Below are 25,084 nucleotides of genomic sequence, written 5' to 3'. Positions count from 1 at the left end.
TTTCTATCTTTTCTCAAAAAAATATTACATAACGTTAAACATTTTATGCGACTTTTTTCACCATACATATTACGTAATTAAAGATAATTTAGTCGCTGATTGAGCAAACAGAAATCCCTGACACGGTTCCCTCCGTAAATGAATTTCCTTTCACGTGCTTTAAACCGCATGTTAATTGCTTGATTATTAAAAAAGTTATGCCGATTCAAAGTTAGTCCGACCCGCATCAAACGAAGTGTCATAAATCGGCTGTTCTCTCTCGGACCCCTACGTTTCACGCTAAATAATTGCATAATACACAAATATCGCACCAGAGAGGGTCACAAGTTGCGATAACATACTCTAACAACATTTTATGACCCAGTGACATCTGACCAATTAAAAAGCTGCTGATTAATATCAGTTTATAGCCGAATTTCTTCAATTCTTAACGTGATTTACTGTTCGTCTGGTATCTGTCGCACATGTCACGTGACTATCGATAAAATTTGAGGCACTCAGTGGGGGGAAATGTAACGCATTTGCGCACCGCTAGCGGGGTATTTAATTGTTTCCTTTTTGAAGTATATTATTATTATTATCAGCATTATTATTGTATTATACCAGTGTCACTCTGCCTGTGTATTCGTGTATGAAATTCCGTTAAAATATAAAATAAAATAACAAAAAACTGAGCTTCTGACAGTCTTTTAAAGTCCATGGTAGATGTACAAATAAGAACGGGATATTATATATTTTTTCCACCAAATTGATAATGCTTCACATATTTTAATAGAAATAAAAGGTATTACTCGATCATTATGATCTGGCCTTCTTGACTTCTATTATCATGAATATCATCTATGCACGGCATAGAGATCCAGTTTCTACCGGCGAACCATTTATTTTCACTGAGAATATATTTTAATATCTTTTTTTTTATTCATAGAGAAATAATCATCCTTAGACAATCTAAAATGGTTTAGAAATTTGTCAGGGACACCTTACCACAAGTCATATATAGGCGTTCACATAAAAATGTTGTCTGTTTTTGTTGTTGTTTTACTTGACATTGTTAGAAAACGAGGTGGAATGTAAAGTAAGCCCTTGAATCCGTACAAAAGTCTATCAACTCAATGTAATATCTATCAGATTAACGGGACAGACAAATTATTTTCACACATTATGGATATTTTAGCAACTACATTTTTAATCAACCCCGTGGTCGTGCGATTTGCCGCTATGCTTAATTATTTATGTTTCATACATTATGTTACGTACATTGGCCGACAATTTCTTAATTTATAAAAAAGGCATAATGTTGAGATATTCATAAAAGATGTACGGTAGTTGTACGATACATGTATTACGAGAAGTATGGACCAGTATGGACCTGTAATTCACGGATATATGAAACTACCGATTTCCCTCTTTGATGCCTCAACAGGGGGCGGAGCGTTATCGATAATCGACAGGTTACGCGAAAAGCAGATACAAATTGTATAGGTACCGTTTTAAAACGTTTAAAAACACATTTTTTGGACTAACTGCTTCCAAAATTAAATCACGAATGTGTTCAGAAAAGGTTAATAAATCTACTTAGCAAAAAATCTCATTTTAGGTATTTTCAGTGATAATTGACTCCGTTGTCACCTTAAGAAGTAAGAAGTGAAAAAAACTGCGGGAATTAAAAAAAACGAACTTTATGTTAAAAATTGTTGCCTTAATTCGGATAAATTTGACAGCTACATATTAGTAAAAGGGGTATTTGTCCCGAAACCAAGTGACTATGGTTCCAGTTGCCTACTTATAGTAAATGTATTAAGTTCTGTCTTCCTCTGTAGCGTCAATATATGGATATTATTCTAACACGAAACAAGTTTATTCAAGTTCCTGATTTCAGTGACATTTAATTTATCATACATTTAAAAACGCATGTTGAAGTGATCTACTTCATTTTTACTATCGGAAGAATAACCTTATAGTTTAAACACATTTTCTTCATAATCGTACACAGTATAATTATTATATACATTCATTCAATATATAAAATGTTGAAATGGATTAGAACGAAATATATGAATCTTATAAAGTTCTTCTCCTATCGGAAGAACCTTACTCACCGAGTCCAATCGTTTACTATGTTTCCCAGGCGGAGAACGGATGAAGAGATAAATTTTACAGGTGGAAAACCGATACTGTGGTAAGAAAATTGTCTTCAATTTCTTTGAAAATGCATATTTCACAACTTTATAGCCTATTCTGATCTCGTATGATTACTTTATCCGACAGGCATCTCAAACTCGCAAAATCTTTGTTAACTTATTAGATCATTATCGACAACTGCACAAGAAAAGTCACAAAATTGGTAAAATCGCTCTTTGATAGCCAATAACTTGACATCCAAGCACACGTCTAAACATTTGTATCGCTCTAAAGGTTCTTTATTAACATATCCTCATCCACCAAAAGCCTGTTCTATTTCTATTCCGTATTTTTGGAGTATAATATCGTTTAAGCGAATTGTCAAAATGAACGCATGAGCCGAACTTTTCATGTGGTTTCATCAGATTGCAAAATGAACGCATGAGCAGGCGGACTTTTTGGTTACTCCAGCTTTCATAGATATCTGACATGTTTTCGATCACGGAACCTTTAAATTCCAAAATTTTTGTTCCAAATGTTTGAGCAAACAGAAGGCCCTATTTTCATAACCTATGACGAATTGCTTATAAGCAATAGGTGAGGTCTGTTCGGTTCTGTGAAAATATAATAAATTGTCATTGCTAAAACTTTGAGTAAAATATTTGCAAAATACAACATTATTGGTTGATGGGACTTAAATTTCCTGTATGTTATAATTAAAGATGCATCATACACTTAAAGATCCTGTGACTCAAAATTTTATGTTCTTATATGAAAAATCTTTGGCTTAAATAAAGAATTAACAATGTTAAAAGTTACAGAAAACCTTTTTGATAAGGACATTGCCAAAATTTAAAATTTCCGATAATAAAAGGACATAACTAGAAATCTGTTTTTGGTAAAAAAAAAATCAGTTTTGCGTTCAACTAAAATGTCACAACCTTTTTTCCTCAAGAAATATCATATAATGTGTTTAATAAAGTCAACTTCTTAAGTATATGTTTTTCATAGAACTGATTTTATATACAACTTTCGCAAGGATATTACATCCTTAATTATAACATACAAGATCTTTAAGCAAGAATATATATATATCACCTTCCTTACAACAAAATGAGCATACAACAAAATGTTGAAATAACACATAATTTTTAGGTTCATTATAAGTTTTTCTTTTAGAAATAATACACTTTTTTTTATTTTAATGAAGAAAATCAAAAAGTGTTTCTAATTACCTCCCTTTATTTACAGAACTTGTTAAATTCGATAATATCTATGTAAGATTTGTAATATTGGTAATTCTTTATTTGAGTATCAGGTTTATCATATGGCGTCATATTCTTCCATATTCTGTAATATTGATAAAAAATACATTTCATTCTAAGTGATAAATTTTGTGTTCTTAGGTGAAATGGATCAGCTCTCTTCTACGCAAATTTTTTATCTTTTTAACAAGTACAACAGCAATTCCGTATATATTATGTACAAGACAATTTGCACAGTGCAATTATTATTTCTAAACAAATCATAAGCATGTCGACATGCTACATAAATTTCGCATTAAAATGGCTTTAATTTAGTTATCAATGATTTGTACCTTTACCAATTGCTTTGCATTGGACGGCATATAGAACTATACACTACCAAGATTTACTGGGCTTACATAAACATATTCTATAAACTTGTAATTCGTCGTTTAAAAAAGGAAATTTATATCGAAATGTTGAATATTTAAACGTGATTCGTGTATAATATATTTTCATATGCTCATGTACTATAAAAACAGGGAATAAATAATTGTACAAAATAACATGTATTGGAGAAATTCATGAAATTACATCAATGCTACAACCGTTTACAAGTTTTCGAGGAACTATTATGTTTTTCTTTGTCGTCTTAACCACTGCTTTTGCAAATATTACAAACGAGGAATTACTTCAATTGTACACGATCTTTCCCAACAGACCTCGTAATATATATATATATATATATATATATATATATATATATATATATATATATATATATATATATATATATATATATATATGTATATATATATATATATATATATATATATATATATATATATATATATAGCATACAAAGTATATGCATGTTAGTGCCTGCAACTGCCATCCTTTTATTATATTATCAGCATAATATTAAGAGGTTAACTAGATACGTAACTAAAGCTGATAATAAGGGATGGTAGTTGCAGGCAGTAACATGCATTTATTTCGCGTTATGATCTTTTATTTATTGAAAAAATTAACTATAGTTACGTAACTAGTTAACCTGATAACTAACGTTAACTAGTTACGTAACTTGTTAACCTCTTAATTAACTAGTTAGTTATCAGGTTTTTTGGTGGCAGAAATATGCCACCATACTCATTTATTTGGAATAAAATTTGAAATTTTTAAAGTTTGAATATGTAAAATTTGTTAGATAATTAGGAAAAACTTGAGTTTTAAAATTACCACCTGCTCATGCGTTCACTTTGCAAACCTATGAAACCACATGAAAAGTTCGGCCCATGCGTTCATTTTGAAAATTCGCTTAAACGATATTATACTCCAAAAATACGGAATAGAAATAGAACAGGCTTTTGGTGGATGAGGATATGTTAATAAAGAACCTTTAGAGCGATACAAATGTTTAGACGTGTGCTTGGATGACAAGTTATTGGCTATCAAAGAGCGATTTTACCAATTTTGTGACTTTTCTTGTGCAGTTGTCGATAATGATCTAATAAGTTAACAAAGATTTGGCGAGTTTGAGATGCCTCTCGGATAAAGTAATCATACGAGATCAGAATAGGCTTTAAAGTTTTGTGAAATATGCATTTTCAAAGAAATTGAAGACAATTTTCTTACCACAGTATCGGTTTTCCACCTGTAAAATTTATCTCTTCATGCGTTCTCCGCCTGGGAAACATAGTGAACGATTGGACTCGGTGTTACTATGGTGGCTGATTTACGTCATGTCGTATATATTTTCTCTTCTTCGCCTCAAAATGCGAAAATGCGAAAACATGGAGGGACGACAAAGTTGGACTTTTGTCATCTCTTCGTGTTTTCGCTTTTTCGCATTGCGAAAATACGACAGAAAGAGGGCGAAAATACGACTATCTAATCATCTATCTTAATTGAAATACTAGTAAATTTAAATAAATGCAAATGTCATTTAAGGCTTTATTATCTTTCACTTTAGAAAAAATGACTCGTATACAGCGGTTTTGTTGTTGAACCATTAACAGCCTATGGACTTGTTAAAGCGTATACGTCTTATATTTTGGACTAGAACAAGGGCTGCAGTAAAAGGAAAAAATAAAGGGACTTTTGACATAAAACTAGATTTTGGTTTACTTTCGGGATTCTTGTCGCAATCATTTATTGACTTACCATTAACCAGTCAGTTAATAGACCACGTAATGTTATAGTATCATCTGTAAGTTGACGTATTATGGAAGCAATGTGATAGATAGTGTTTTCTTTCATTTCATTTACTTTGTGTGTTAACCATAAGTGTGGTAATAAAATCAAGTCAACGAAGAAATTTTGGTTATAAATCTTTAAAGATTTATGTTCTTATTACAAAAAAAAAAAGAAAAAAAAAACATGAATAAAACTATCCTTTTTGGTTGGGTAAAAGTCACCGTTTAACGTCGCACCAACACAGATATGGTCACATGGCGACTTTCCAGGTTTAATTGTGCGAGAAGAAAGACCTCATTTGGCCGTGCCAATCTGTGCATTATTTCAGACATAAATCGGCATCTGAAAAGAACCACTGACGTTTGATGATGGCTGAATCCAAAGTCCCTGGTGAGATAAGAATCCATAGCGGTGAGGGACAAGTAGTTTGAACTTCTTGAAGTCAACGACTCGGTCAACGACTGCAACAACTCGGTCATGGATGCCCGTAATATTCATATAATAGTACTAGTACTATATTCGTACATATTGAAAAAGCGATAACGAATATATATTTTACTTGCGACCATTAATAAGAAAATTACTAAGAAAGTTACCGGTTTAAAACTATCCTAACAAAATATATAATATGAGCCGCGTCATGACAAAACCAACACAATGGGTTTGTGACCAGCATGGATCCAGACCAGCCTGCGCATCCGCGCAGTCTGATCAGGATCTATGCTGTTCGCTTACAAAGTCTATAACCAGCCGTGAAACTAATAGCGCAGGCTGGTCTAGATCCATGCTGGTCGCAAACCCATTATGTTGGTTTTGTCATGACGCGGCTCAATTATATATGTTCTTTAAGAACCAATACACTGTCAAATGTTGATTTAACAAAGTTAAAGACAAAAGGTTGGCAATGATAAAAAAGATTTATTTTACCAGGGTTTTCCAGAATTATGAACAATTTAAATAAAACATGTATTCCACAAAATATACAATTAAAGTTATAAGATAACGTTGTTTTTGCTTATCGGTGAATGCAAAATAAGTTTAATAATGATTAAACGTGAAGTTTTGGCTATAAAAATACATGGAGCTAAATATATTGTTTATATATCTGTGAAAAATGCTGTTTTTACACACAAATATATAAAGGCAAGTTGGACACACTAAAGAATCACGTGCTTACGGTTGTTGCACGTGGGAAGTGTTATCAAAAGGAAGGATATTCCTCTCTCCTAATGACCTGTAATTGGATTAATCTGATAACCATCAGTAAATACCTTCGATATATATCTTTTTAAAAATCGACGTTACATGTAACAAGTTATCGATCTTTAAGATAGAATAGGGTCAAAAATTAAAATTTGAGGTTACTGCAGAATGCCTATTCCACGTGAACCGAATTTTACACGGCCTTTAATCTTGAATAAATGTGAAAATATTGTCTTCTTACTCATGCTTATCAACCTTATTGTTCATGTTCTTACCCTTTATCATACGTTATAGCCTAACCTAAAGTCCACTATTTGTATATATTTCATTTATGGCCAGTTTCTTTAATTTTCCGGCTTTTCTGTATTTAACATTCTTTTTGTGTAATATTTTCGTTTCGGGTAATAAACGTGCGACGTCACTTCCGGGTATTTTACAATTTCCGGGGATTTCCACGACGAAAAACAGCAAAATAGTCAAAATGTTGGATTTCTTTACTATTTTCAGTAAAGGCGGCATTGTTCTTTGGTATTTTCAAGGAACGTCGCAGATATTCACACAGTCGGTTAATTCTCTTATCAAATCTGTGATTTTGCAGGTAAATATTGATAATTTAACACTGTTTCTGATGTGACATATGGCATGTATCCTGATAGCAAATCGTATGATACATTGTAGTTGTATGTAGAATAATAATTTGTAGAATTATTTTAAATTTCACGATTTGTTTCGATTTATTGGCCCGGATTTGAAATCACGCATTTGTTCTAGTGTGAACTACGCCACATTTTCTTTAAATCGAACAAAATTATAATCATTTCACGTTAGTTTTTAAAACTTCCTAAACAAACTAATGAATACCCAACTATTGCCAAAATATAGATTTACTGATAGAAAATAAATGTTTTAAACTAAGAAAGTGCTGTTTTAATTATGAATTTGATATTTTTTCGTTTGAGTGAAATATAGAATTATGTACTTTCACGAAACATGTTAAAATGCCACATATTTTCATGTTGAGTGAAAATATATAACATATTTCATGAAAAACGAAAAAATAACCTTTTTACTTAATTTCATTACCAAAGGAATGGATACAAATCCCCTTGCTTGCTACGCAACTGCAATTGTACAGCGCGCAGTAATATATTTATTATTTATAGAAGGGTCTTGTTTTGCACACAATGTTTGGCGCTACATTGTGACGTCACGTTAACAACTCTTTAAACGTTTGAACAGCATTAATGACTGAATTAAAGATATTGGTGTTCAGATTTATTTTCTTAGTTAGACCATTTTCTATCATTCTAGACAGTTTTCAAAATAAAATTCAACAAAAATTTGTTTTTTTATTAAACAAAATGGCAGAAGAAGTCCCTTAAAATAAATATGAGTTTTGACTCCGCTCACTTTCATACTTCTATTTCATATTTATTTTTTACAAATATGAAATATATTTGACTGATATATCACCATATTTCATGGGTAAAATTAAATGTAATAAACACTTTCTTTAAGATACAATCAAAGTCAAACATAGATGATAGCCAAATATACATTTTCCTATCATAATTTGTTTAAAACCAAAATATTCCCAAATAAAGTATACTCCATTAAAGCTATGAATTTAAAAAAAAGAATATTTTGGACACTTGTATGAAATTTCAACAAAATTATATCCTAAAAATTTAAATGTAGATAACAAATATTATCATATCTTTATCATAAATTTCAAGTTTATTCATTATTAAATGAACATAGATACGCAAATGTCACAAGTTTATTTTCTTACAACACAGGGATCGAAAAACTTTTTTAGAGCCGCTCGCCCTACAGGACGAGTAGCATCAAATTTCTACTCGTCCTGCATGTCAGGCCTGATTTTTAGAATAAATCCCCCAATGCAATAGACCCTTGCTGATGCAATCAATTGCTAGAAATTTTCATAAATAGTTTGTATAAACCAAAACTGGAAACAAAGCTTGTGTTTTAGGTAATGTATAAAATGCGCACTTTCTAGAGTATTGTTTGGCATGTTCCAGTTACTCCCGTATACAATACACAAAGCGTAAAAACCAACTTATACATAACCTAAAACACAAGCTTTGTTTCCAGTTTTCTATTGTTAAAAGTAAACAAACTGATCATGAGAATTCTTAGTAATTTCCTATTACATCGGCAAATTTCCGCTTGTCATTCTACCATTTTGTACTCATCCTGCATCAATATCTTCTTGTAAATACAAGTTTCGATGCCTGCAACATCTGAACTGCCCTTTCATAGGAATTAATGAAAGTTATAGTGGGCGATGTCATATTATTAAAATTTATTTCATAAAGATGAATTCATTTTCTCATCATAATGTATAGTTTATACAAACAAAAATGAATATTGCTATATTTGGGTATATTTTGGTGTATTTGGGTATGTTTGGGTATTTTGTGCCATCTGTTTCTATTATTGATTAAAAGATTTAACAGTACATGAAATAAATAAAGTCATTGAATTTGTGATTTGATTTCAATCTTTCTGGGTTACAGTAAAAAAGTATTTGTAAAGTATTGTTTAATTTTCAGGAAAGAACTGGTAGCAATCAGTTCACACATGAAGCACTCACTCTGAAATACAAACTGGATAATGAGTTTGAGCTGATTTATGTTGTAAGTTGAAATTTTATCAGAACAATACAGTTACAACTTGTATCTGGCATGGTATATTATACTCAATAAAATCTCACTTGAATTGCCATAATTATATTTGTAGTATACAATTTTTTTTTACCCTGGCAGTTCAAAAGTTGTAATACTGGTCTCTTGTGAGCTTTATAATATTTTGATAAAAGAGATCAATGAAAATTTTATATCTTATGAAAAACAAATAAGAGAATCTTTTTATAACATGTCATAATATATTTTTACAACATCCTCTCAATACAAAATGTATTTGGCAAAAATGACGTCACAACAGTGTTATATAATATGTTACACATGTGTTAAATAAAGAATTATGCAAATTGTTATATTTAATAATATCAAATGAAAAACAAGCAAGGCCATGTGATAATAAAGATACATGAGCTTTTGAAATAGGCTGTTTTATGGCTTTTGCAGTTTTTATGCTTTTGAATGGAGATTTAGATGTTTTTTAATATTATTATTATGTATGTTTGATTGATAGTATTCCATTTTCAGTAATGAGTAAGATTTATTGATCTGTCAGATTGAACTGAAATAGACACTTCTGTGATGTTCGATTTATTCTTAAGGCACACACATATTTGTGGTATTGTAATTTGTATGTCCATGTATTGTTACTGTTGTTATAATTGTAAAATATGATCATTATTCATTAATTTATCATATAAACAGGTTGCTTATCAGAAGATACTGCAGTTATCGTATGTAGATAAATTTCTTGATGCCATTCAACTTGAGTTTAGAAACAAGTACAAAGATGATTTACAGAATTCTGCCCTGTCCAGTAACTTTGATTTTAGACAAGATTTTGACCGAATTTTGTTTGAAGTTGAACATGCAGCCAAAAAGCAAATACAGAAGGGAAAGTAAGTTATTTTTGAGTTAGCCAACTTAAAGTTTTATACATTATATAATATTATCATCATTTATGATAAATTTAATATTTCTTCTTCATAATTCAGTGGTGTATAATTATATATCCTTACCTGATTTAAGGATCATTACATACCCTAATGGAAATTCTAAATTTAGAATCATTTGGTTTGCTTCTGAGCATTTTTTTTCTGAAAACTACATATATATTGGAAGAATGTGGTCAAGTGTTAGTTGTTTGGTTAGGATGTGAGTGGTATAGTGTTTGAATCTCGATCCAAGAAACCAAAAATATTAGTTTTCCTTTTATAGTGATGTGACCATTTTTTGTCAAGAAATTAGCCAAGATTTACAAAGAAAAAAATGATGTGTTTAAAAATATATAAATATTTTATTGCAACTCTGGCTAAGCAGAATTCCATATCTATCAACTTCAAGCTGTTATACATTGTAGCCGAAAATCTAGACTATAAAAGTGTTATATATTTTTACATATTGTTTATGTATCTTTGAAGATGTTTTTATGATTTAAGGCTTATTTAATGCCCTACACATTGAAACAGGGTTTAGTTGTTAGAAGAGATGTGTCATTCTTGAAAAGTCAAAAGGGGAGTTTATCGTATGCATGTGCATTTATCTGATCACTTGTTATTTTAAGTCACTTCACCTCTTGAGTAGGTCCAAAATGAAAACAAAACAGAACTAAAAAATTAGTGATTGAAATTATGGGAAAATATCTTTGAAGATTTAAAGTGAAATAGTGTTTATATTGATAAACCAGGAAAAAAACTTTATTTCCTATTACCAGAAAGCTATGTATAGATATTGGAAAAACAGGAAGTGTAATTGCTATTTAAAGTAACAAAGGAATCATGTAGAATCTTCTGGGCTGAAATTTCTCTCTATATATTAAAGGACATATTTTTACAAGTTACTTTACTTTTAAAGTAAAATACAAACTGACAGGAATAGTTTACACTGAAGCATTTATTATTATATTATGTATGGACTTCTCAAAAAACTTAACTATTTATATTAAATTGACTTGCATAAAGTTAAAACTTGTGAGTTAATAGTATATTAAATATTTTTTGTATTTTAAGTATGAAGTAGATTGCTTTGAATTTGAATAAGTTATAATGTGTTAAAATTATAGAAGGTTTCTGATTTTTTTCCTCCCGTGTCAAAAGTGGCAGCCACAATTTTGGTGGCCATTAATCTGAAACTAAACTTAACAACAAAAATTAAAAAATCATCACAGATTTTAAAAGTGCTGTGTGGTATCTATAAATTGTGTAGTTACAATTGTCTGATTTTCAAAATATAGAGTGATGAAGAGTTTTGAAGAGTCCGAGAAAAGCAAGAAGTCTGTGAAATCTATGATAGAAAACAAGAAGGAAGAACCACCAAAGAAATCTGGCAAGGGAAAAGAGAACAAACCAGTTAAAAGTGAGTTGTTTTAACCATTTTTAATGTCTCAATTATAGTTTGATACTTAGACTCATAATATTCATTTACAATGTAAAAGTCTGCAGCAAGTAGTTACCTTACAGGCCCTCAGGTACGAGAATTTTACATCATTTTGAATAAAAAACAGAATTTTGTCAACAAAAATATTCATATTGCTAAAGTTTAAGATATTCTGTAATTTTTGTTTTATAAAAGGAAATTTCAATATGATGTTGTCACGGGTCAACTGCTTAAGGCAGGTGAAACTATATTAAAGAAAGGCAAGGAGTCCAAGACATGGGGAAATAAAAAAAAAATTAAGAAAATAACTGAACAAGTTCAACATGATGAACTTCTTATACATATAATGAGAGTTACGGTAGTCACTGACTATTCAGTGTTTTTTTTTCCTTATATAACTGATACCGAAAAACGGCACCGTTCCCAATAGAAAATAGACAACAAATTTCCAAATTCATGACTGATAAATTCCCAAAATAACACTGAAAATTTCCTCAAAAATCAGCAAAATTAAAGGTAAACAAAAACAGTGATAAGGGAAATGCAATAAAAATCAAGTATAACCACATGACTCATGAGTGATATTCGTCCTACTTTTAGTGTTTCACACCTTAACATGATTTATGTACAATTGTTATGATTATCAATTTTTTTTTTCAACCTCAAGAAGCAAAAATAATCATTAAAGTTAATAATGCATGGTTTTAAAGTGTTTATTATGTATAATTTTCATGTCGTCTTGGATAAAAGAAATTCACAAAGAACATTTTGCATCTTATGTAAAATTCCCAATTTGAGTCAAACCGATGGATTTTTTTTCCCAATCTGTCCGGTACCGGCACCAATCTCAAAGTAGGGGAAAAAAACACTGCTATTGGTACACTGTGTCTCACTTAAATAAAGTTTATTTTTGAACAGTGAAAAGTAATGGTATTCATATATAGTTTGATAACATCACTAGCAATACTGATTTTAGTTTAAAGCTGCATGCCACCAGATCAATGAATAAGGTTTAAACGGGAAAAAAACAACTTGTAAAATATACATGTAATAATAGTAGTTTTATAGATTGGCATGTTTCCTTATTGGTATACTTTGACCTTAACGTGCCAAATTTGTGTAAAATCCCATTCTCTAGCTACATGTATATATGAGCCGCGTCACGACAAAACCAACTTAATGGGTTTGCTGCCAGCATGGATCCAGACCAGCCTGCGCATCCATGCAGTCTAATCAGGATTCATGCTGTTTGCTATCAGTTTCTCTACTGTTATAGGGTTTGTAAGCGAAACAGCATGGATCCTGATCAGATTGCGCGGATGCGCAGGCTGGTCTGGATCCATGCTGGTGGCAAACCAATTATGTTGGTTTTGTCATGACGCGGCTCATATATCTCTGTGATTTCAGAGACCCCAGTTAAAGAACAAGAAGTTAAGAAGACCTCCTCGGTACCTATGGCAACCAGTAACACAAGTAACGGGGAGCTTGATGAGGAGACCATTAGGAAAAACAGAGAAAGGTTGTTTGGTCCTGCAAAGAAAAAGAAGTCTGCTGCAGATGTGAGGTCAGTATAAATTTGTATTAATGCAATGTTTGTTTATGTTATTTGTATGTTTTTGTTGTAAGCTCACCTGTCACAAAGTGACAGGGTGAGCTTTTGTGATCGCTTTTCGTCCGGCGTCCGGCCGTACATCGTCTGTCCGTCCGTAAACTTTTACTTTAAATGACATCTCATAAACCGCTGAGCCAATTTCATCCAAACTTCACAGGAATGTTCCTTTGGTGGTCACCTTTAAAAATTGTTCAAAGAATTTAATTCCATGCAGAACTCTGGTTGCCATGGCAACCGATAGAAAAAACTTAAAATATCTTCTTTTAAAGAACCCAAAGAGGTAGAGCTTAGATATTTGGCATAAAACATCTTCTAGTGAATGTCTATCAAGTTTGTTCAAATAAAAGCCCTGGGGTCAAAATTGGCCCCGCCCCAGGAAGTCATTGATTTTCCCTATATGCATATAGTAAAAACTTATAAAATCTTCTTTTAAAGAACCCAAAGAGCTAGAGCATGAAACAGGGCTCACACTGGCTCAAATAAAATAATAGCCAATATTTTTAACTTAAAAAAATAATAGCCAAAAGTTCAGCGGACTATTCACGATTTAGCGATTAACAACATAAGCAGTTGATTAAATAAACATTCCATTTAAAACTTTTTCAGTTTTATAAGGATTCTCAAATAAACTGATACATTTGTGTATATTGATAACTACCTTTTTTTACATAGAACCACAACTTTGATTGCTATTATAGAACATGTTATATAGTATAATTACCGTATAACAATAATATTAAAGATTCATTATAACTTTACATAATCCTGTTATCAGACAATTTCTTTAGTTTATTCTAATCAAATTTTGTCAGCTATAACCACTGTCACACAGAACTGGAGTAGATCTAGGTCATATTGGCCTATAGAAATAACACTTGCAAACTCATTCACAGAATGCAGCCTTTTTTTCTGAATAACTTACAGAAAAATGTCATCATCACCAATGTTATACAAATTTTCTGTCATAATAGTTAAGATTTTTAAACAGAACATAGCTTATTTTACCTTTAAATAAATATCAGAATTATCGGCGTCGCGAAAATATGTGACAATCGGTTTTTTCCCTGTTTTCTGAAGAAATATTCACGATTTTGGTTGTTGTGCAAATAGTTATTTGGAAGTTAATACTTTTTTAATATTTTAACATAATTTTCCACTGGCGATTTAGTCAAGCAGCTTAAAACAAAAAAAATCAAAATTTGCAATTACTGCAATTTACGGTAAATTTTGGGTTGGTCAATATCCAGTTTATCAATTTTAAGACAATTTTTGTGGCTAATTGACGGACATTTGATAGCTATTATAATGCTGGACAATATCTTTAAAGTACCTATACTATTTTACATCTTGCATGTATTTTTATCACCTCGGGCAATATAGTAAGCAGCGCGTGACCGATTAAAAGACATTCAATTAAATCCACACCGCTGGTGTTAATTGGGTCTACTGCATTCTTTATTGATTTTTACACCTTATATAAACACTGTTGGAAGTAAAAAATAATCGCCAGATTTTGTAGCCAAAATGCAAAAATAATCGCCAATCTTATAAAATAATCGCAAATGGCGACTCTGGCGACCGACAGCGTGAGCCCTGATGAAACATCTTCTAATGAGTGTCTACCAAGTTTGTTCAAATAAAAGCCCTAGGGTCAAAATTGGCCCGGCCCGGGGGTCATTGATTTTCCCTATATGCATATCGTAAAAACTTATAAAATCTTCTTTTAAAGAACTCAAAGAGCTAGAGCTAAGATATTTAGCATGAAACGTCTTCTAATAGGTGTCTATCAAGTTTGTTCAAATAAAAGCCCTAGGGTCAAAATTGGCCCTGCCCCAGGGGGTCATTGATTTTCCCTTTATGCATATAGTAAAAACTTATAAAATTTTCTTTTAAAGAACCCAGAGGTAGAGCTAAGATATTTTGCATAAAACATCTTCTAGTGAGTGTCTATCAAGTTTGTTCAAATAAAAGCCCTGGGGTCAAAATTGGCCCCGCCCCAGGGGGTCATTGATTTTCCATATATGCATATAGTAAAAACTTATAAAATCTTCTATTAAAGAACCCAAAGAGGTAGAGCTTAGATATTTGGCATAAAACATCTTCTGGTGAGTGTCTATCAAGTTTGTTCAAATAAAAGCTCTGGGGTCAAAATTGGCCCCGCCCCAGGGGGTCATTGATTTTCCCTATATGCATATAGTAAAAACTTATAAAATCTTCTTTTAAAGAACTCAAAGAGCTAGAGCTAAGATATTTAGCATAAAACATCTTCTAATAGGTGTTTATCAAGTTTGTTCAAATAAAAGCCCTGGGGTCAAAATTGGCCCCGCCCCAGGGGGTCATTGATTTTCCCTATATGCATATAGTAAAAACTTATAAAATTTTCTTTTAAATAACCCAAAGAGCTAGAGCTAAGATATTTAGCATGAACCATGTTCTAATGGGTGTCTACCAAATTTGTTCAAATAAGAGCCCTGGGGTCAAAATTGGCCCCGCCCCGGGGGTCATTGATTTTCAATATATGTGTTAAGCAAAAACTTTCAATTAAAAATTCTTTGAAAAAAAACCAAATAGCTAGAGTTTAATACTAAGCATGAAACATCTTTTATTGAGTGTCTACAAAGTTTTTTCAAATAAAAGCTCTTGGGTCAAAATTGGCCCTGCCCTGGGGGTCATTAATTTTATTTATGTGTATAGCAAAAATCTTCTTTGAAAAAACCCAAATAGCTAGAGTTTAGATATCAAGCATGAAACATCTTCTAGTGAGTGTCTCTAAAGTTTGTTCAAATAAAAGCCCTGGGGTCAAAACTGGCCCCGCCCTAGGGGTGTCATTGCTTTTTACTATATGTGTATAGTTAAAACTTAAAAAATCTTTTTTTTTTTTAAAAACTCAAGGAGCTAGTCCTTAGATGTTTGGCGTGAAATGCTTCTAATTGGTGTCTACCTAGTTTGTTCAAATAAAAGCCCTGGGGTTTAAACTGGCCCCGCCCTGAGGGCCTATATACAGGTGAGCGACTTCAGGGCCATCATGGCTCTCTTGTTTTTTTATTGTCGACGAAAGAAAATGGTTCAAAATTATGTAAAACAATAGCTTTCCTTAATGTACGATTTTACTGTAATGATAAGCTGTAAGCATGAGTCAAGTCTTAAACTAACTTCCGTTCTGCAGTGGTCGTTGAAAGAATTGTATTAGTTCTATAAAATTATAATCATTCAAATCTACATTTTCAGATTTTATTTATTTAATTTAAAATTGTGCAGGAAACTAAGAGTACTGTATAAGTAGTTAAGTTAGCAATGCAGAAAAATAGGCGAATTTACAAATCAACGAAAAATCAATAAAAATTCATCTAGTGTAAATATCAACCAACCTGTCATTATTTTGACTCTTTTAATTGCTAATCCTCATGCAAAATATCTGGAATTTAAATGGCCAACTTTTCATCACATGGAAATATCCACTCACACAGTATTGATAATGCAGTTGTGCACTGGTCAGCAACATATTTGAATGAAATAAGTTTAATCACATTAGTTTAGGCATTACGTAAAACAGGTCAGTAATTGTTTTACATATTTACATTTACCAATAGTAAAAGCCCGAAAAGTCCGGACAATAACAAGAAGCGGGTAAAGGTTGGTACCAAATGGGTCCTGGGTGGTACATCAGAGGATGCTAAAGAACTTGACTATACCGACGGCACAGCTGACAACCTCGATGTGAACGGTGTTGGCGTGTCCCTCAAGGATGAAGAGGTTGGTCATTTAGACTTATTTGGTCATTTACACGTCATTTACACTTATGATTTTCTTTGTATGTAGTTAATATCATGTGTCATATTTTATGCACTTTGTACATAAAATAGGGATTTTTTATTAGCCAGATTTATACTTGTTTCAAAATTAGACTCTGTGTGCTAGAAGAATGATATGTTAGTTCAAGTTTGTATATTTTTTTTTCATCATATACAATGTTCTAAACCAATTTGAAAAGAAACCCATTCAGTAACTGAATACCTTGTATATGTATATTTACACAGCTTGACTATGTTGGTAGAATGAAAGGAGAGTTGAGGGATGTTGAAACAGAGTCAGAGAGTGAAGAAGAGGAGGAAGAAGAAACTGTCACACAGAAAACTTCTAGGTAAATATTGTCATATCTTATATAGATCAAATAAACACTGATAGTTATTCTAAATAGCTATTCCTCATACAGTCTCTGATTATTACCTTAATTTATCACTTGAAATTTAATTTGGAATCTGCCTAATGGCCTGTTTTCAAAATAACATATTCCAAGAAGAATAACAACATGTTTTCCTCTTCAACATCAGCCTGAATGTTTACAAATTTTAAGTCATATTATGAGATTTCCCGCTTATTCAATGCACCAGTCAATTGTTATTACAGCATATCCACTCCTGAAGGAAGTGGGGAAATGAGACAAGGTGTTACCTGTCTTCCGGCCCCCTGTGCTGGACATTTCATTGGTTTTGTTTTTGCGCCAAAATGGCTGGGGATATTTTAAGAGTTTAACTATTTGCTTGTCCCAGCAGGGTGTGAATTTTAAAAAAAAAAAATTTTGAGGGACTTGTATATTTTAAAAGACCCACTATTTCTCAAGAGTTGGAGGACCATAGTCACGATTGACTTTTGTATACAGGCATATGATATTGTCATATAGATTTGAAGGTATGTATATTCGAGTACTAGGAAAATAATGTAAAGGTTATATTTGAATGTTTGCAGTAAGAAGAGCAGTGGAGGAATGTTCAGTATGTTTAAAAATCTTGTTGGCTCAAAAATGTTGACAGAGGAAGATGTTGCCCCTGTCCTGGACAAGTTTAGGGAACATCTTGTGTGTAAGTGTAAATTGGGACTTTTATAAATATCTCATGATTGTTTTTTGTTTCCATATATACTTGTAGAATTACTATATTGAATGCCTTGTGTCAAATATAGACTTTTGTTGGTATTTTTCTTCAAGTTTTTAGTTGCATTATCAATTAACTTTTTCAAAAGCATTAAGATGTGCTAGTTTATGTGTTTATTTGTAAAAATACCTGGAAACAAAGTGATCCCTCCGAAGCATTAATCACAACAAAATTACATGAAAATTGAAGATTCGGAGTCTGTACAATGTTGTCTGAATAGATTTGTAATGTAAACCATTTATTTTTGGAAGGCCTACGTTTTACTAAATGTTCTTATTTTTCAAAATAACCTTTTGTCATCAATACTAGAACAAGTTTTACATAAATTTTATTACATAAATTGATAATACATTTTCATGTAGTTAAACATAATAAAACTTATTTTTTTCTCTGTATAAATCAGAATCAGTCTAGTGTATTATTTTATATGAGCATGTTTTTTTTCCATAGCTAAGAATGTTGCTGCCGATATTGCCCTCAAGCTTTGTGAATCTGTCTCAGCTAAATTGGAGGGAAAAGTTCTCGGAACATTTAGCAGTAAGTAACAAGTATTATAACAGACTTTCATTTTACTGATCAATTTTTTTTTTTGTGCATCTGTGAAAAGTGTTTTTATTAAGATCTTCATATTCAGTATGTTTGTTATAAATTTGAATAGTAAGTGATAGTGAAAGTCAATACCAATGTTAAAGGGTAAGAAGATTTTTTGTGGAGTTAAAAATATCTTTTGAGGTGTTCATTTGAACATTACAGGCTATCCATGATTGAGTTGTTAAGATCAATGACTTCAAACCACTTGCCTCTTACTACTTAAGGTTTGAATCCTGCTAGGGACGTTGGATTCTTACTTGTAAGGAAGCTTTCCATCTGGCTTATTGAATGTTAGTGATTCTAATCAGGTGCCCCCCTAGTGTCTGAAATAATGTACAGAGGGGCATTTGAGGTCCTCACCAATAAAACTGGAAAGTCACCATATGACATTTACTGTGTTGGTGCGCCATAAGACCTGACAACAGCAATAATAACCGAAATATTATTATTTATGATTGAAAGGAATAATTCACAATAAAATGCTGGTAAACGTAATTGTGAACAGCTTTGATAGATGAGAATATTTCATAAATCATGTAATGTGATCTGTGTTTCAGGTATCAACAGTACTGTGAAAACAGCTCTAACCGAGTCACTGGTACAAATCTTGTCTCCAAGACGTCGTGTTGACATCCTCCGTGACGCAATGGACTCTAAACAGAAAAAACAACCCTACTGTATTACATTCTGTGGGGTGAATGGTGTCGGAAAAAGCACAAATCTTGCCAAGGTATTTTACAATAATTATAATAAATACTTGTCCAAGTATAAAAGGGGACCTTCGTAAAGGAGAAATTAAGGTTATCACTTACCTTTAACTTCTTTTGGTTTGAATTCCATCAAGAACTTCAGATTCTTTCATGTGTCATAGTTACCCAGTTTGCTCGAGGGTTCTCTTTCAACGTTCTTTATTGCCTTAGACACCTGAGACACCCTAGTATGAGAAATCAACATATAACCTTTACAGTTTGGGTGTTCTTTAAGACCCAATTAAAAATATTTTCTGGAAAAAAAAAACAATAATGCGAAACAATTATTTTACTCAAAGATGAGCATACATTTAATGGTTATTTTATGATATGGTATTGTTTAAGATTTTGTATTCTATTGTTGGTGTTTTCTTTTATCAGATTTGTTTTTGGCTGATAGAGAATGGATTTCGTGTTCTGATAGCAGCATGTGACACGTTTAGGGCGGGAGCTGTTGAGCAGCTTCGTACCCACACACGTAAACTGAACGCGCTACATCCGGCCGAGAGACATGGTGGGCAACAGATGGTACAGTTGTACGAGAAAGGTTATGGTAAAGATGCTGCTGGGATTGCAATGGAAGCAATAAATTTTGGTAAATTTTATGAAACATAATTTAAATATATTTAACAAAATAGGAAAGTTTGGATGTGCTTTTAGGCTTGACTTTTGTAAAATTCTGAACGTTTTAAAGCAATTGTATGTAAGCACAAAAATGCACATGTATTATTATTAATATTCTGTTGAATATCTGCAGCTGGGGATAGCCCTACTGTATAGGTGGCTAAGTTAGCAACGTGGAAATATTGGCAAATTTCGCAAATTTGATAAAAATTGCTATAATTTCCTGTACCATAAATATCGACTAGCATAAATTCTACCCTTCATGATTCGCGAATATTTCCTCACAAGAAATGTTTGGAATTGTAAATTTGCTAACTTTTTCGACAAGCGAAAATATTCAATAGTATTACAACTTTTCATTTATACAGAAATATCTCATATTACATAATTATTTTGTATAAAACTCTTAGATATATTGATATAATCTCTTGTATTATTCAGTTATATTGCATATTGATAAATCTTTTGTATATTTGCAGATCTTGATTGCCATATCTTGATAAAATCTCTTGTATGTTTACAGCTCTATATTGCAATGTATTGACGAAATGTTTTGTATATTAACAGCTCGAGATTGCCATATTGATATTGTCCTTGTTGATACCGCTGGACGGATGCAGGACAATGAACCTCTTATGAGAGCACTTGCTAAGGTATACATGAATCCTTTAATAGATAACAAATATAAGAATAAATTAAGAGAAAGAGAGAAAATTAAGTAAAAGAAAAAGAACTAAGGAAAAAAACAAGTAAAAAGGATAAGAAATATGTGCAAAATTGAGATTTTTTTGCTAGGAACAGCACATCAGTAAATTAGTATTGATGTTAATTATCCTCCAGCGTGCCATACGACCAAATCTTGGCTATGACCGGCATACGACAAATTATAAAACGGCACCCAGCTGGCTTGTGGAATGTTGTGAGTTCTCTTTTAAGTGCACAGTCAAATTTGAAATAATGTATTGTGGCATATCTTGGGCTTCCCTCTGCTGGTGAAGGCTGAAAAGTTTCAGTATGATCTTACTGTTGCAGATGTGACCGTCAATTGGATCAAATTAATTTGTTCTTAAACATTTGAAAAAGAGGTGTGGAGATTCATGCTTTGTTATATATTTACACAAAGTATCACACTTGTATTTCAGTTAATCAAAGTGAATCAGCCAGATTTGGTGCTGTTTGTTGGCGAGGCCCTGGTAGGTAACGAGGCCGTTGATCAGCTGACAAAGTTTAACCAGGCTCTCGCTGATCACTCCAACATGACCAATCCAAGACTGATAGATGGCATTATACTGACCAAGTTTGACACTATTGATGATAAGGTATTATTCATGTTTTTATTTTTTTTCCTAAAAGAGTAAATTGTATGTGTTATCAGTATATGTTCCGATATAAACAATTGTATGCTAGTATAATACAAGGTGTTTGGCAAGGGTTACATAGGAAAGGAAAGTTTACTGGCAATCCTACAATAATCTTGTTAACAAATTTATGATAATGCATAAATTATAAAAAAAATATTGCTGTAGCCATGAATACAGATGATAGAAAGTCATGATTATCCAATGAAAATCATTGTTACAAACATGCAATGAAAATCATTGTTACAAACATGCAATTTTATATTTGTAGGTTGGAGCTGCTATCTCCATGACTTATACCACAGGTCAACCAATTGTATTTGTTGGTACGGGACAGACGTACACAGATTTGAGAAACCTCAACGCTAAAGCTGTTGTTCATGCCCTTCTCAAGTAACATTTCTACCTCCATTGTAGAGAGTAGATAAAAAGGGGAGAGTACTTATCTCTCTGTGAGAATTGGTATACCTGTGACATGACATTTGTTTGACTTGCAGTAACTTTTATCTTTCAAATATATTCAAGCTTTCCAGGAAGCGTGCGTCTGCTCTTGTCGGCTGTTAATGTCCTTTTGACACAATTTGTAACCTGAAAAAGAGCAAATGAGAGTATTAATAAATTGACAGTTTTCTAAAATAGATAAATCTTTTGAAGTATCAAATTCATCTGCTTCAATGAAAGTGCTTATTATTTAGTGTGTCCATAATTTCTGACTCTGGAATATAAATTGTCATTTCTGAAAATGCTATGTGAATCTTTTAATGGTTTGGTCAGTTGGATTTTAAAGTCTAAATTCCACTAGTCATTTAAAATGTGTATTTTATCTTTTTGCTACCTTGACTCGTGGGGAGGGGTGGGGAGGGGGACGTGCGAATAAGTCTAGAATTGGTATTGTTTTCATGCTTTATTATATAAACTGTGCAATCATGTTACATACAGTGTATATTTATTCAGATATTGATATTTCTAAAGTTCATTAACTTTTATATTTGAGATTTTTGTTGATACGTTTCCTAAAAAAAAATTTAGGCCTATCAGTGTTCTGGTTATTACTTTTAAGAAAAGGTGTTTTTTTTTCCTTTTGAGTAAATGGTTCAGGGTCAACATGTGATTTTTAAGATTACTTTTATTGTTTCATTGTGCTTATCTTGAAATAAAATATTGTCATGGCGATATATTTGTCATTAAAGTATCATACATGTATCATTTCTTTTACGAGGTTCATCATGTCTTATATTAAAAGAGATACTAACTCTTGCCACACTAAAGATCTTAAATAGACTTGTCCATCTTTCCATTTATCATTTTTAGGGGAGAATTTCAAAATGTATACTGATTGAATAAGGAATAATGTAGACTATGATCAGACTGCATGTCTGTGCCCTTTGATCTTGGTCTGCACTAATTGTATGGTTAGAATTTGTTTTCAACAGCTGGCTAAAGGCTATAAGCTTGTTATTTGTTAGCAGAAAAAAACACAAGGTAATTGTTTCTATAAATCAAGAAAATTGTCTTTTTTGTCAAACATTTACTTTCTTGCTGAACTTGCAGTATTTACAGCTTTAACATTTAACCTTAATTAAGAACTCCTTAGGTAAAAGTAGTGTTTTAGGCAATAGTAGTGATATTGACTCACCTATGCCACCACTATATTAGTGCAGGCTACTCTATTCTTGTGGCAGCTCAATTTTATTATTAATATTGGGATAGTTAAATCCTTGAAGTAACTTGGAAAGTTCCAAACTTAATTTTGGATTAATCCATTTCAAATGTTTAGCGATTTTGTACTCAAAGAGATGATTATTACATAAAAGTGTGAAGCAGAAAACCAGTAAAACTTTCAAAATGATTAAAGGTGTAATTTTGCAATTACCTTCTTTTAGATCATAAACTGTGTTTAAGTACTATATAGACTTGGTAGAATGTTAATCATTTATTTTGCTTGTAAATATCTGAAATCTCATTATTTATTGTAAATTCTATGTTAATATGTTGATTTTAAATGTTATATTTTATGCTTTTTTTCCATAAATGATGTATGATCATAGTAGTTACATTATGTTATCAGATCAGATATATGTTACAGGCTTTTCCTGCATAAAACAGGGCCAGTTATTAATATAAACACTTCTAGTGACGACAATGTTAATGATGTGCCTTTCGTCGGCATTCACATTGATGCCAACTTACTTGACTTTAATACTGTCCTTTGCTCATTCTTTTACTACTTTCAAAGTTTCATAATAAAAATCCCTCTATGGTTAATAGGGCATTCCCCAAATTCACTAAAGGTGGAGTCCATTTAATAAATTTAGGGGTTGAAGGTTAATGTATGACCTCATTGGGCTATTATTCTCATTGAGACAGTCACTTAACATTTTGAGTAGTTGTGTACACTTGAAATGATAAAAAGGCCTATGTCACTGGTGTACAATCTGGTGAGCCTCACCCACTAATTTTTGCAATCTTACCAGATCTTTTATTGTTGGCTGTTTCATTTATTTATTATTGTAATAGTATGATATTGACATACCTGAAGCTACTAATGGACCGTTCTGAATTCAAGTCCGGGCACATTTTGCAGTGATTCTGTTTATTGCTCAGTATATCGTGTTATGTTTTCACATTAAAATACCTGAAATTTTAATGGACTGTTCCAAAGTCAAAGTAGTGTGGACAAGTTGATTACACAAATTCTGTTTTAAGGGTTTTAATTGTTGTATAGGTTTAATCCACATTTTTTCACATCTGTGCTGTATATTGATATATATCTATATTGTCTAAACTATGGAAGGTCACATTTGTAATATTTTAACAGAGACTTTTGTAACATAAAGCTTCTTGACTTTATTATTGATTGTATGGAAGTTCACATTTATAATACTTTATTATTATTGATTGTATGTATAAGATGAAGATGTTTTTCATGTCACAGGTTGTTATTTAAATGCCAAGAGGTTCTGGAGATTTTAATGTTTAAATAAATCATATTTTATACATATTCTGGTCTTTGTTGTTTTTTTACTAGTATTATGAAATTTCAGCAAGTAGTGCAATGCATATACGATGCAAATGCTTTCAAATGCATCCATCTTGAATGTCAAATTATGAAAAGAAGGTAGTTCTAGTGCTGTCACACCCGGTATAAAAGAAATGATCATGTAGATGTAGCATGCCCTTGTATAAACCAAACAAAGTTAGCTATATTTTTATCTAGACGGAAAAGGGAAAAATAGTAACAATATTCAAAATAAAAAAAAAGATAAAAAAATCGAGAAATGCAAGTCGACTGCGATAAGCATGACCTAATTGGTTATTATCCCTGCTTACAGTAATTTACTTTATCCTGTCACTTGTATCAATTTCGGCCCGATAACAAGGTGCCGTATATTTTTACTGATCTACGGCACTTG

The 25,084-nt window shown here is 31.9% G+C and overlaps 1 protein-coding gene across 1 annotated transcript; it reads left to right on the top strand.

Moving 5' to 3' along the window:
• The first annotated feature begins 7,186 nt into the window (after positions 1-7,186).
• On the top strand, positions 7,187-24,672 carry LOC132729893 (signal recognition particle receptor subunit alpha-like). The gene is made up of 14 exons (XM_060715731.1): positions 7,187-7,365; positions 9,344-9,427; positions 10,136-10,329; positions 11,664-11,785; positions 13,214-13,370; positions 17,009-17,171; positions 17,456-17,559; positions 18,165-18,277; positions 18,800-18,886; positions 19,498-19,670; positions 20,071-20,284; positions 20,881-20,966; positions 21,456-21,632; positions 21,943-24,672. Exons 1-14 carry the CDS (start codon positions 7,249-7,251, stop codon positions 22,066-22,068), a joined length of 1,917 nt encoding a protein of 638 aa, XP_060571714.1. The 5' UTR covers positions 7,187-7,248; the 3' UTR covers positions 22,069-24,672.
• The last annotated feature ends 412 nt before the right edge of the window (positions 24,673-25,084 follow it).

This window comes from Ruditapes philippinarum, unplaced genomic scaffold (genome assembly GCF_026571515.1).
Source record: "Ruditapes philippinarum isolate M1 unplaced genomic scaffold, ASM2657151v2 ctg7260_1_1_1_1, whole genome shotgun sequence".
Lineage (NCBI taxonomy): Eukaryota > Metazoa > Mollusca > Bivalvia > Venerida > Veneridae > Ruditapes > Ruditapes philippinarum.
Note: the sequence above shows the minus strand (reverse complement) of the source record. Positions and strands in the feature narration are given on the sequence as shown.